Source organism: Panulirus ornatus, chromosome 50 (genome assembly GCF_036320965.1).
Source record: "Panulirus ornatus isolate Po-2019 chromosome 50, ASM3632096v1, whole genome shotgun sequence".
Taxonomy (NCBI): domain Eukaryota; kingdom Metazoa; phylum Arthropoda; class Malacostraca; order Decapoda; family Palinuridae; genus Panulirus; species Panulirus ornatus.
The window spans coordinates 7,736,131-7,751,132 of NC_092273.1; the positions used below are offsets into that span (position 1 = coordinate 7,736,131).

The 15,002-nt window shown below is 40.8% G+C and overlaps 1 protein-coding gene across 1 annotated transcript in view; it reads right to left on the reverse strand.

Annotated features, from left to right (window-relative positions):
- Nucleotides 1–15,002, reverse strand: part of LOC139764715 (uncharacterized) — a 98,961-nt gene that overhangs the window by 37,909 nt on the left and 46,050 nt on the right. The window contains exon 8 of the mRNA XM_071691602.1: nt 1,130–1,312. Within this exon, the coding sequence (XP_071547703.1) occupies nt 1,130–1,312 (183 nt within the window). The remainder of the gene's footprint in view (nt 1–1,129; nt 1,313–15,002) is intronic.

Sequence of the window (15,002 nt, forward strand, 5' to 3'; positions counted from 1 at the left end):
AAAGACTGCCTTGGAGGATCTATATGTGAGACCAAGAAAGAAAAGGAAGGATGGAGTGAACGAAGCTTCGAGAAGCCAGTGCCTGAACATTCAGGAGGCATACATAAGATGGAATCAACTAGCTCAATGTGGTATACAAGGGGCAAAAAAACAGTCCAGGTACACCATGGAAAAGTTTGTGGAGCTTGGCTGTGGCTAGTAAGTGCAGGCTTCAGTATATCATACATGACAGCCATAGTGGACATGTGTGAGTGGGGCTATTGTTCATTTGTTCGTGATGCTACCTCACTGAGACAGGAGAGGCAATTACATATACTGTTTAAGACAGAAAAATATACACATTACCTTACCATCCTGACTTAGGAACCCTTTCTATAGAGCTCCCACAATCCTTGGATGGGACTACAGACTGAGAAGTGTGGTGTTTGTCTATCTCGGGTGGATACAGTGTTCTCAAAGTGTAAGTTGTGTTGTGGGCATGAGGAGTCTTGTGATATGTTGAATCAATTTCATAATGTTGGAAAGATGGATGGCATTCAGTGCAACTCATGTGCTTCTGGAGAATATAGTTTCAGATGGGTAAATATTTGTTGGAGTTTGAGACTGGATGTGGAGGTTGTTATTCAGTGCTTGTCAAGTCATTACAGAGGTTTGTTATTTAGGTTTTTTAAGTCATTACACAATGAGTATGTTTTGTGAATGAAATATGTGCAAGGAGTGGGAGGCATCTGAACATAGGTAACTGAACTGTGAGGAAAGATGAACTTTAAATTTCTGCATGTGGTTCAGTGGTCAGTTACAATGCTGGAAGAAGGAAGCTTAGAGATGTTGCAAAAACTGGAGTAGAAAGCTTGTTGAGGTGAGATTGCACTGGATGTACTGAAAGTATATACTGTATGAACAAGATGCCAAGATCCACCCTTACTCTAAGATCCATTGTTCATGAACAAAAATAAGTGTTCTATCTTTCTTTTAATCCATATTTTCTTACTAATGCTGTTAATATCTTATATAAAATAACCCATCTAACACACTTTGTAAATATTTTCCCTTATAGTGAAACCTTCAGGTCATATACATTAATTCTCAAAATAAAATCTGTTTGGCTAAACAAAAAAAATATACTTACCTTCAAACTTCTCATAGATTTTAAAATCTAACTTCTCTGGGACAAACTTTGGTTTTGTGACCTTCTTGTCAATGGTTGCTCGATCAAGGGTAAGACTTGCCACTTTCCGCAGTACGTTGCTATCCACAACACCCACATCCCCACTGCTGCCACTGCGTCGCCCTCGCTGCTCAGTGCCATTGCCTGGTGAGAACACAAAATTCCTTGTACATAAACTTACACAACAGGACAGGGCAACAGCTTGGTATTCTGAGACGCAGAATACCTACCTTCGAGTACCTAGTATTAGATTTTATCTGAAAAGGCAGGGCTAGTGCTTCCTGCTCACTGATGAGCTTGCTTGATAAATAATACTATTTCTGTGCCACACACATCTTATATAACCATTAACTTGAGTTCATTTGAAAACGTCTCCGACTATATATCAAGTTTTCCCTCAAATGTTGTACAAGTTGTTCCAATCATGTTATTTCTCCTGGCAATATTCTAAATAATCGTTAAAACGTGTGTGTTGGACTCATGTATATTTTTGTTTTATATATCCTTACTACACTCCAAGGTATCAAAATTACCTAATTCTTGGTTTCTTCCTTGCCAAGCTGCTTTAAAATCATGGACATTTTTCTTGATGTCCTTAGTTTGCTGTAAAATAAACATCACCATGTTTCTTTCTCTTCTATGCTACAGAGTTTGAAGTCACTGAACCTCTCATGACATTTCACCCGTTCCATTCCCTTGATCATGCTTGTGAAGTGTTTGAGAGAGAGAGAGAGAGAGAGAGAGAGAGAGAGAGAGAGAGAGAGAGAGAGAGAGAGAGAGAGAGAGAGAGAGAGAGAGAGAGAATCATTAAATATGTCAGACTGCATCAGTAAGCTTTTTTTGCAGTTCACCTGAATTCAATTATATCAAAATTACAGGACCCCCAAACATTACTTTCTGTGCCCCTTTCTCCATCTATACTCGTGATGTGGCAATACCCCCACAGTCTGTAACAGTGTAAACTACATGAAATTATCATCACAATGAATCTTATCATTACTAGTGACTATGTGAGCATCCTCTGCTATGTAGCAAAAATTTTTCACCTCTAGGAATCCACTTAATGGTTATCTAGAAACGAATTGCCAAAATTTCATAACAGACGCATGTATCTGTGACAAGCACGCAAGCCTGCTGGTCATGGACAACGAAATGAATTAAAAAAGGCTTAGGATGGATCAAATATGGCGGACATGAAAAACCTGATGACTTTTCTGCCCTGTTTGCAAGGATGGTGCCAGTGAATGCGGCCGGTTTCATCTAAAAACTATAAATATAAAGAATGCAGATTTGTGAAGAAAAAATAAGTCACAGACCCAATACTCCTGCCAGTCTACAATATCCAAGGCGCAATAAAAAAAAAAAAAAACGAGTAAATAACAAGTCAGACCACACAATGTATAGTGTCACAATACATATGGTATTTTAAGCAAGACCATGAAAACCATATTACGATACAATAATTAGAAAATTAATTGAGGCACTGCATCAACGTATGGGAACATACTCGAGTATCTATCTATATGCAAATTTATGCAAGAATCATGTGCTGTACACGTATGTGTGTCGACCCAAGGGTGTGTATGTGTGTACACAAATGATACGGACAATCAATTTTGATTATATTCTACACAATTACAATTCATTAGCAAAGACCTTTTTGAAATGGAAATATACTCTCTAATTCCACACCATTCAAATGTCCCTCAAATTTCTAAACTATTTTCACCAGTTTTCTTGCATGAATTCATTACTCACCGTCATCTTCATCACCATCAACTCCAATGCTGATGACTTTCATATTGTTCCGTTCAAGTCGCCTGACTTATTCCAAAACCATCGTCACTTCACTTTCATGTAGATACTTCACTTTGCTACAACACCGTACTTATATAGGATATGCTAAACATCTCAACTGACAATGCTATTGGCTTATTCCATGTTTCTTTAACCAACAGTTCAGCAATACCTTTTGCTTTCGGCCTAGTTTTTATGGTTCACTGTTAAAGGATAAAGGTGTGACAGGAATACAGACATAACCTCTCTGAAATGAGCTACAGATCAATTCCTTATTCTTATGGGACCTTACCCCAAAGCATCCCACACCCATCCTTGAAAATGGGCTTTTTTTTTTCCTCAATCAAATAAGTAACGGCACGCAGATAAAACTCCTGGCCTGATTACAACTGCAACGAGGTTACTAAATGTAGGCCAAGACCTAGGATAAATTCTGTACGTCAAGGCTGCCTTCACTATACATAAAAAAAAAAAGATCCTAAGTGAATCAGCGAATGAATACAATAAATTGAATCAGCAGAATGAGTACTCAATAACTGTGAACATATTCAGTTTGACATAATGATTGTACAATACGTCCAAAAGGGAGTCCCCATGAGTCAAACTCCTTGCCCTTATTATACAAGAAGGAAATAACAAACACAAACAGCCTTGCATGGATTCCCTTCTTATTCTAAATACTGAATCAATAACTTCTTAGGGGCTTGCGGGCATCAAAATTACGGCAAGAAAGATTTCCCCGTCTCCAACAGAAACACTGTCAACTTCCACCAAAGAATAATAAGTTACTGCATTAGTTCATTTTTTTTTTAACCTTGGTTTCGCAGAGTCCCGGTTTAATTTGGTTTGGATTATGCTAGCTGGTCAGTGAGTCTGACCTGGTGAAGAAGAACACTTCAAGCGAGCAAATATTTTAATGAAAATCACTAAACACATTTCAAAAAACTATCAATACATAATCATTCTAATCGATTAATTTTCGTTATTTCACACCATATAAAAGACAAGAAAAATACGAAAACAAAATCTATTCTTTACAGTGCATAAGAGCTCTCCATGTATAGTTTTCGTCAGAAAAAAAAACGAATAAAGTGAGAAACGAGAGGTGGGTGCCGCCGTCCACGCCCCCGCCACAAAAAGGTCAGCTCCCAGACACAACCTCAACTGCTCGCCAAGGTTATTGGCGGCTGGGGCTTCCGCCAGGCCACAACTCCCATGACGTCGCAAACCCATAACCCCAAACTCCTATAAATGTGCGGGATAATAATAAAAAAAAAATCACGTTCTACTCACCATCATGCGTAAACAGAATATTCTAATTTCGAGGGATGATCAAAGACAACACAAAAGCTAATTACATGCCAAGATTCTAAAAGATAAAATAAAAAACTTTTATAACGAAGACGATTACTGTCAATTACTCATAAAATCCAGACAAATATATATATATATATATATATATATATATATATATATATATATATATATATATACACTAAGAGAACGTTGGTCTTGCACTACATCCGTTATCCCGAGTTACGACTAATGTTCGCTCGCTACAGTAACATATACTTCCCTGTCTCTAACACTACGAAAACAGTACACTTATCTAATTAAGAAACGAGCGATGCGTTTGGCAGCCATATTCACATTTCCAGCCATCACACACACACACACACACACACACACACACACACACACACTGGCCAAACCCCTCCCTTTCCCACGGTCGGCAACGGTTCCCGCCATCTAACCACAGTTTCTAAACATCTATGTCAGGTCAGGATAGGTTCGGTTACTTTACGTCTCAAGCATAGTTTTTTCCAGGCGATGAAGGTGACACTAAAATGAAGTAATCCTACCAATAAAGACTCCTATAATGATAACTGAGGTATGCATAAAAACAAGAAACTGCACCGGTACGCTGCTAAGCGACAAAAAATAAAATCCTTTGCTACGCATGCTGTCAAACGGCTCTGGCCAACACCACACCATTCTGAAGAAATTCGAAACAAATACTAAAGACGACAGGGCATTCATCTCGACCACGACAGCACCATCTATGGGATCTATCTAGGGGTTGTAACATGCCCTAGGGGAATAACATGGACAGGAAAAACATTAACTTGTTTGACCCCATCAATGGGAGCAAAATTCTAGAAGGCAGCAAATGTTGGATTCCTGGGCCTAACGTACCTCTCTTGGCACTAATATAGACAGTATTTATCAGGAATATAGCTGTACATGGCAAAACATTTTTTTTAGTATACTATACAATACATATTTATATATTCATTCATAATTGCCCAAAGACACCTTTCTGAAAAAGGCTATGCAACCTCTTACAGGTACAGTAATAGATATATATATTTTCTTTCTTTCTTTCAAACTGTTTGCCATTTCCCGCGTTAGCGAGGTAGCATTAAGAACAGAGGACTGGGCCTTTGAGGGAATATCCTCACCTGGCCCCCTCTGTTCCTTCTTTTGGAAAATTAAAAAAAAAAAAAGAAGAGAGAGAGGAGGATTTCCAGCCCCACGCTCCCTCCCCTTTTAGTCGCCTTCTACGACACGCAGGGAATACGTGGGAAGTATTCTTTCTCCCCTATCCCCAGGGATATATATATATATATATATATATATATATATATATATATATATATATATATATATATATATATATATATATATTCTCGATATAAACACTTATGAAAGGCTTCTAACACAGTTCCCTATCATGAAACATAGTTGTAGTTCAAAGCTCTGGTATCATTACTGTTGTTCCAAACTTTCGCTTTCATTCGTGTCAAATTCCTTCTTGTCTTCCGAATCCTCCGTATTCCTCGGAGTCCTCGCCGACGCGGAAGTCCTGACCACGTCAAAACCCCCGGGGATCGTGACGTCACGGTGAAGCTGTAGCGATGAAATTCCTTTTAACATGTGTTGCTTGCTGGGAGCAACTGATGCGCTTACAACGGTAGAAGGGTTGGAATATGCTCTTACTTGACCAGAAATGTGTTCATACCTGACTAAAAAATATGCTCATATCTGTCCAGGAATATGCTCGAACCTGACCAGCAATGTGCTCCTGACCAGAAATATACTCGAACTAGATCAAACATAAGAATATACTCCAAACTGACCTGAAATATGCTCCTACCTGCCTAGAGATATGCTCAGATGACAAGAAATATCATGCTCCGACCTGAATAGAAATATGCTTGTATCTAAGAAAAAAAAAATGCTAGTATCTGATATGAAATATGCTCGAAACAGACCGGAAATATACTCCAACCTGACAAGATACATAACTCGCAACTTGACGAGAAAAGAAATATGGTCCTACCTGACCAGATATAAAACCGAAAAAAAAGTAACCAAGTATATTTTCTTCGATAAGGTACTTGAGAAAAGTAAAAGTAGTTTAAATTCGAAGTACTTGAGTAATATAAAAAAGTAATTCTCGAAATAATCAACTTCAGCAGATTAACAAAGTACTATCGCTACTTCGTTACTTACAGCCATCGACCACAAAGAATCATATTTTCACAGTAATCGCTACGCTAGTACACCCGTAATCGCTACGCCAGTACACCACGGGTTCCAGTGTTTAGTATCCTCTTCCTCTCTCATTTAACATCAATTGCTACGCTAGTACACCACAAGTTCCAGTGTTTAGTACCCTCTTCCTCTCTCATTTAACATCCCCTTGTGGTCTTTTCCATCACAACCTAGTCGTATTTTCAAAATGTTTATCACCATAGCATGAACATTTCGACTCACTTCCGTCGCTCGATTTCAAGATTCTATCACCTTCATCTTGACTTTTTGGCCCATATTGCTGAATAAATGTTCAGTCAACCCCTTGAACACGTCAGTACAACCCTCAACAAGCATGATGATCGTACTGAGATGTTCACGGGGGTTAAAGAGTACATAAATGTAACCACTACGAGTCGGGTGTTTTGAGTTGTGGATTTCTAAACTAAACCAAATTCCTTTCATTAAATTTCACCGCAACTTCACAAAGTCCGCTCGTCTTTCATCACCAAGTGCCGCTGCTCAACACGGTCACCATACGCCAAGTGGCACCCACACCAGAACGGCGTGTTAGCAAAGGCACACTGGTCCTGCCGCTGCAACACTACTGCCGCCAGCTGCTGGTGCCGCCCAGGGTGATGGCGGGCGGCGGCGACGGCAGTTAAGTGCGTATACAAGGTCGTCCTAGCTGACAGCATGACACTCCAGGCACACCCAACCACGGAACGCTCGTACACACCCAACCAGTGCTTGTAGGAGTAGCAACAGCAATAGATGACCAGTGTACAAAGATCAGTACCCAGTATCAAATTTGGTTTGTCCTCCAATATTTTCCCGTTAGGCTGTGCTCTGGAGAGTTCTTTCCCTACAACGTAGTTGAGCTTTGGTCCTGTTTCACCTTCTCATGTCCTTCCCGACATGAAAAACCCGCTCCATTTAAATAGCCAGGCTTCCACATACGCGCTACAGCTTAAGATTACTTTTACCGCCTTCCTACTTATTTCTTTTACAGCTGTGGCCCATTTCTTTTTAAGTATCATGTAATGCCTGGCTTCCGAGATTAACACCTGAATCATAACGAAAACGAAATAAAGTTACAGTTGATTAGATTTCGGCTGATATATCCACGGTTAATTGCGCGCTACCAACTGAATCTGATACTCCAGGCAGCCAGCAATCCGGTCACCCAGAACCCGATTACCGGCTCTTGATGGGATTACGCTCCTCATCCAAGCTCTGTGATGGGAAATCCGGATTGTTTGAGGACGATTCATCCCTCGGGCATGATGGCCCGAGACATTAACCTACCCTTTATGGGTCAAGTCAAAAGGTTAGGCCACTTTCTCAAGGGTTTTAACCTAGGTGCTCCAGGAATAATAACTTGTACGATAGCAAGAAGCCATCGCCGTGCCAGCCTGCAGTTTGTGCCACTTTTTTTTTTTCTCTCTTCAGATAGTGACACGCCGCACGGAAATCCCTCCCATCACTTATGAAGCATTATCGCCAGGAGCACGGAATAATAGCACACCAGTGAAATTATGATACAATTAAGCCCCATCACTAAATCAGACTCCCGTCAACTTGGTCTTGCACAGATGCATAGGATCGGTCGGTTAAGTTGGCACTTAACGGTACGTGCAAGGATGGTAACAAATCCAATTTTCTAATTTAGTCCAGTAAATTAGAACGCATTTCTTTGATATACATCAACTGTGAACTCGTGTGCTAAGCGCGTAAGCAGGGCCTAAAATGGCTGCCATTCCAAATACTTAAAAGTAAGATAATGATTATCAATGGGATATCAATCATTTCTATGACAACACTACTAAAGATACTGAAAAATCATGAATGTGGCGACATTATGTCTAATTCAAATAGCCTTGAAAAAAAAGTAATTCAAATATGGTAACCGAAAAGGGGAAAAAAAATAACTAATGATGTTTATTTATCCATCTCCATATCGTATTATCATGCATGATATTTCACCAGTAGAGTACGTGGTAGGCATTAAAACAGCTGAAAACTAATTGTAATTTACGCAAAAGTACAGCGACCAATTTAAACAGATTACATAGAGTTCTGATAATCTGAGCAACATCACAGTGAGTAACCAACGCCGGGGTTAAAGACCACCTGAGAGCAAGCCAGATAATATCAGAGGTCAGGTAGGATCAGAGAAAATTACAACCTTGAGCACTTGTCTCCTCCCGTACATAATACGCGCGGGTCAAGGATCATGGTAGGGATTCATCAACGCCCTCCACTACCAACGTTTATCACCCTCTGTATTCATATCCATATCAGCTTACCCAACCTTTGGGATCCGTGGTGCAAAGGTCTTATGTTTTCAACACAGTGGGTCTCCCGTGGCGCTACAGGTTCTTCACAATGATGTGAAAGTGGCATATTTTTCTTAGTTTCTTTGAAATATTTAAATCCTCAGACCAAAACGAACGTAATAACCATCTAACCTATCCTAAACTAAAGAAAAACCTAACCAAACTTCCTTTCGCGATAGAAAAAAAAAAGACTCGCAGAGGAAAGACAAGGAGATGGCTGGAACATTAAAATTACATCCACTCTCTGATTACCCAGGGAATGTGCATGAACCATAGAGCATTATCTTGATGACTAGGGCTAGCGAGACAGGAAGCACCGGCTCGCTGACTTCTAATAATGATGGGCGTAGCGACGGGAACGGCTCCGCCATCGCACTCGACACCCGTTAAAAAACTTTGTCGCTTTTCCTGTATTTGCATAACTCGAGTGAAAAACCCGTTGCTTTTCCCGTATTTGCAGAACCCACGTCGAGCGCCTGTAACGACTTACCCAACCCACAGCATGTGAACTGGTTCATAAAAGTGACTGCCTGTACCAATTTGCCCACGGTACAGCAAAGTGAGGTGGTACATAAAAGTGATCAACTGTACCTATTTGCCCACGCTACAGCGTGTGAGCTGGTTTATTACCGTGATTAACCTGCATAAAACTTTTGATCTGCTTGTAAGAGGAGAAGGATACGAACCCAACCAGAGAATGACGCCTTAATTCTTGGAGGTAAAGGAGGCGAAACCTTTCAGAGAAATCATGAGCGAACGTATCCATCAACAGCGAACAACATTCATATCCATGTACCAAACACAATATCATTATTGTTATCATTATCATTACTTTAACGGACAAGGAGGTGAGAAGCATCTCACGTTTCATACGGGTAAAAATTTTCCTTTACCTCAGGAAATAAAATGCGTTTATGAAAGCATGATAACATTTTCTGAGAACGAGCCTTCGGTAAAGGCTGTCCCCACATTACTGGACTTGTGTCCATACATTCAAGCTTTGAGGTCATTTACAGATACATGCACTGAACATCCAGGTTACACATGTTCCAATCGGCCTAAAAAGAGGTTATCTACCTAAGGAATATATATATTTTTCATTTACATTTTCCGGGTGCAACGTACAGAATGCAAAGATACTAGCCTAGTTTCATTCTGAACAAGTCTCTTATTTTGCCTATATGACACTATCAGTGAGCTTAATAGTTTAGTGTGGGTAACATTTGTAATGTATACCTATATCAGAGTAATACCATTTACGTCTAAATCTCCGCGTACTTGAGATGTATGTATATACCTAGAAGGGTCCTATATCTATATCATCATATTTTTTAGTACCTATTTTCCCTTCCCTTTTGTTTATAAAATAATTGAATTAACTTCTGAATATAAAGTACTTGTATTTCGTATTATAAACATAATACTTAAGTTTTCCATCCGTGGGTAAAATACCTGAGTCTTCCCTTTGGTATACAATTCACTCTAATATTCATTTTGCATATAAAATACTTGAGTTTTCCCTCTTGCATAAGAAATACTAAAACCTTCTAGAACCTCCCTTATGTATATAAAATATTTGAGTCTTCCCTTTTTGTATAAGAAATACTGAAGCCTTTTTTTTTTTTTTTACATTAAATACCTAGGTCCTTTAAGCTAGTCTTAGTCTTTATCTAAAACTGTGGAGACTACCACTGCACCGTGCGGTTAATAGTGGTTTTACTACCGTCTACCACTGCACCGTGCGCTCAACAGTGGTTTTACTACCCAATTCTAGATCATCAATATGGTAACTCCTGAGGTTTCGTCACGCAAAGTCCCTTGCAACGGATGGTCTTTGAGCAAGCAAAAACTGTACTCTGCATAGCTGATTTAAGATGCGTCCCCTAACAACTCCAACGAAGTGTTTCCTGATCGTTGGTAAAAATTCTCTCTTGGGTCACATGCACCTCTCTAACTATAACATTTACTGCCAGGGAACAAACTGTGAACGAGACACGCAAATATGGCAGCTATACCGTCCTCTTATCTGACCCTGGCCTTGGATGACGAGGCATCTCCAGGTATGCCTACGACGACAAAGGCCCCCAGCCGTTAGCATACCCGCCGCTGTGGCCGTGACATGGGGGCCCGAGGCGCGGCCTCAAGCTTAGGACTACCTCACGACGCCACCCTTCCCACCCTCACCGCCCTCCATCCTTCTTCCCTGCCGCCCAACTCCCTCACTAAACCGTTGAACATTCACTGGGTCTCCAGGAGCCTTTAATGGTACATGGTAAATGCGAGTGGTGGTGATGGAGGTCTCGGTGGAATGGATATTCCAATATACGAATGAATTTCACGTCTATACTACCGATATGACCGGGACGCGAGGTCATCCTTGGGAACCGCTGGTCTTGAACCAGGGAGAGGTCTTAGCCACGCATCGAGCGACCTCCATCCATCTCTGACAACTATTCATCGTATCAGCATGATATTTCAAAAAGGTTTGGCCATACAAAGGCATACAGACAGCAACACCCCATTTGGTCCTTTCGAGGCTGTTTGCGAGAACAGGATAGTTAAATGCACCAGAAGTAAATATATATATATATATATATATATATATATATATATATATATATATATATATATATATATATATAACGTGAAGAAATAACTGTATCCTTATTATGCAACTAAAAAAGCGCAAATAATGACAGTCGCAGACCATTGTTAAGTTTATTCTTAGAACGTATCTATGCTACTGTTCATAACTAACTGGTATATCATTCCGTATGTTAACAGTCCTGCTCATAGGAAAACAAAATCCCCCCATACGAGTCTATATCCAATGCTACGAGTGAAATAATACTAATTTAGCTTTAAAATAGCTGCTTAGATCAAGCAATAGCTGTACTGACCATTCTCTTGTAATTCTTATACTTAAATACGAGTTAACGAAACTTTCATTATATCAACTCGGCTTTCACATCCTGGTCTACTTTCAACACAAAACCATTACCCTATACTTTGTAGATGTGTGGTCGATGTTATCGTGTCCATGCCAGAATACTAGTATAACTAGGAGAAACCCAACACCTGAGCGGCCTGAGAACCCATATCCCCGTCTTTAAGCCAGCCGGGTCACGCCCTCCATGACCTCCCCGTGACACAGGGCGTGGTAACGTCTTCAGGGCTTTATGACCCACCACTAACGCCCCAACATCAACTTCAACTAGAGAAGACAGTGTGGTAATTCCTGTAAGAAACACTCCCACCCCCCTCGCTGGACTGTATATATATATATATATATATATATATATATATATATATATATATATATATATATATATAAATATACATAGAGAGAGAGAGAGAGAGAGAGAGAGAGAGAGAGAGAGAGAGAGAGAGAGAGAGAGAGAGAGAGAGAGAGAATAAAGATTAGGCTATGATTTTTTAGTCCATATCAAATACTTGAAACGTACATATCAACGCAGGGTCGTCCTCTAACCCGGGCCTTCGTCTGTGGTCTGCTCCCGCCCCCCGCCCGACCTTCCGTCTGTGGGTCTGCTACAGCACGAAGGTTGCGTGTGAGGAAACACGATCATGTGTCTTGGATAGACGGACCCAGTCAACCCACGTCAAGCGTCTCTCTCTCAGGTGTCACGGCCTCAAAGATAACCCTGATACTATTCATTCCTTGACTAGTTAATCTAACCAGTCACTTAGGGGGAGATTATATCGCAAGTCAACGAGCTAAAACAAGCCTCTCGTGTACCTACGGCAACATACTAAAACTTTAAACAGTCTAACGTCACCGTACCAGTTACTCCATGTGAATGGAATTTTCTACCGGTGGAATTACCTTGGGCGACACGACGCCACAAAGCTACAGATGAGTCCCAGGACTGCCATCAACGGATGGTTAAATACAGTGGGCTGAGGGATGGTTGTGCGAAGCTTGGCTGAGGACGCCTCCTCCCGTTGTGTGCAGGTCGAGGATCACCCACAACCTATCTTAACTTGAAGTTTCCTCGATGGTAACTAGTCAAACCCTCGCCTATCAATGTAAGTCACAAATATCACTTCTTAACTCCGCGAGGTAAAGGAGTCTTGTTTTCACTCTTGAAACCACAATAATAATGAAATTTACAAATTGATACACATAATAATGGGTCAGAACGTACTAATAAATGTGCACTATCGATATCGATAAAGAGGTAAACTGGCTATGGAAAGCTCATTTAGATAAGAGTTACTATTACTAAGCTGACACAGCCAACAGCAAAGCTGCCACCCATCCACACCAGGCCCCGCTAATTAATGCTGCCCTTCTCTCTCCCATCCCAAAGCTGGAGGAGGTACCTGCCCTTGCCCCAGGCCCTGAATTACCTACCATTACTACGAAGGAAGTGGGATCCCTAGGCTGATAGGCTCATCCCGCTAACGTGTAGAACAATATCTTGTAAAATATGACACCAACGCTACCGTAGGGTAAGCTGTTAGGCTGGACAGATGGCGAGAGACGAGGGCGGCGCCACTACAGGTCTGAAAGTCATCACTATATTTATGAGAGATCCAGTTAACAAAACATCAAAACCTGCATCATGGCACGTTGCTGGTTTGTAGTTTTGATGACTCAAAACAAGATGAATGCGGAAATATCTCTACAAAATCGTTCATACTTCTGCTGCATACTTTCAACACCTAAAGCTGTCACCATTATGAAAAATAAGAGCGACTTTGGATTATTAATTCACCGAATGAAGCTGGATTGGCAGGAAAAGGCAAGCCAGGGGCATAAAACTTTCACCCACGCAGAAAGAAAGCGAGGGAAACCCCTAAGGCCTGGGTGAAGCTTTCTATGTTCCATAAATGGTGATACTACCCCATCCCCAGTAGGGTTACCAAAAAAGCGTTTGTTGCAACAAGGTTTTGTTGCGTATTGTAACTAAATCAAATCTTCATGACGTAAAGAAAATTGGTCTAATCTAAAGGTAACATTGTGTAAGGCTTCTGTTTGTCTAGAAAGTAATCAAAGTAATCGGCTACACTGTACAATAATCGCAATTACACTTCGATTTTCCTTGCAATAATAGCAGATTACATCCCATCAAATTCATGCCTGAACCAATTCATATTCACGGCGTTTCACAATTCACTTCGCAACAATATAAATTCTATTAGTTAATGGAATGAGACAATTTAGCATGAAATGACATATGATTGTCTCTTATTATTATTCAAAATACGAAAAATAAATTGAACTACAGTTGGTTAAAACCGATATTGATTTCTGATTTTAATCGAAGTCTGTAGTGCGAGTAACAAAGAACCATTTTTTCACTATTGGAACGATGCCCACGATCCTCATACCGCTGTTTTCGTCAGTATTTTCCAACGTAAAGCGATCATCGCAAGACATGGCTGCCATCCTAACCGGTACAGATCTATGCTATCATCTGTAGCCCTCACCGGCAATGTACTGCGGAGCACACTACCCTGACAGAACCTTAACTCACAATGGGGGTCTAAATCATCTCCCGTCTGGCAACGCAAGATACTCGTCGGAGTGTTCTGGAATTTGCTACCCCCTAAGCAGTTGATGGTGAGGGCGCCCCTTCCATTACACATGAGAGAGAGAGAGAGAGAGAGAGAGAGAGAGAGAGAGAGAGAGAGAGAGAGAGAGAGAGACTGGTGAGTCAACGACCTTATCTAAAGTGTGAAGAAGCAGTTCAAGAGTTAGTCAAACTGTGAGTACGTTAAAGCCATCCCTTCGCAGTAACTCAGGGACTTCGCAACGAGATGTGTTAGTGTATCATGGGACACCACAAACCCGGGATATGTGACCTTGGAGTGGCCCTGACTGGGGATATGGAATTCCGCTAACTGCGCGACCCCTTAGCCTAACTAGTGAAAGTCTGGAAGTCTGCCCAGCACGGAGATGTCTGCTAAGCTAGGCTACCTGGCCGTGTTGGTCTGAGAAGGTTCGAGTAACAAGTTATTTGATTGGTTATATGAGATTATCTTTATCCTCAGGATGGGTAGATCGTTTGTAAAAGTGGAAATTTATTGGAAATCGTAAGTGTTGTACCATAAATGTACTTAGAAGCAAAACAAAGCTCTCTCTCTCTCTCTCTCTCTCTCTCTCTCTCTCTCTCTCTCTCTCTCTCTCTCTCTCT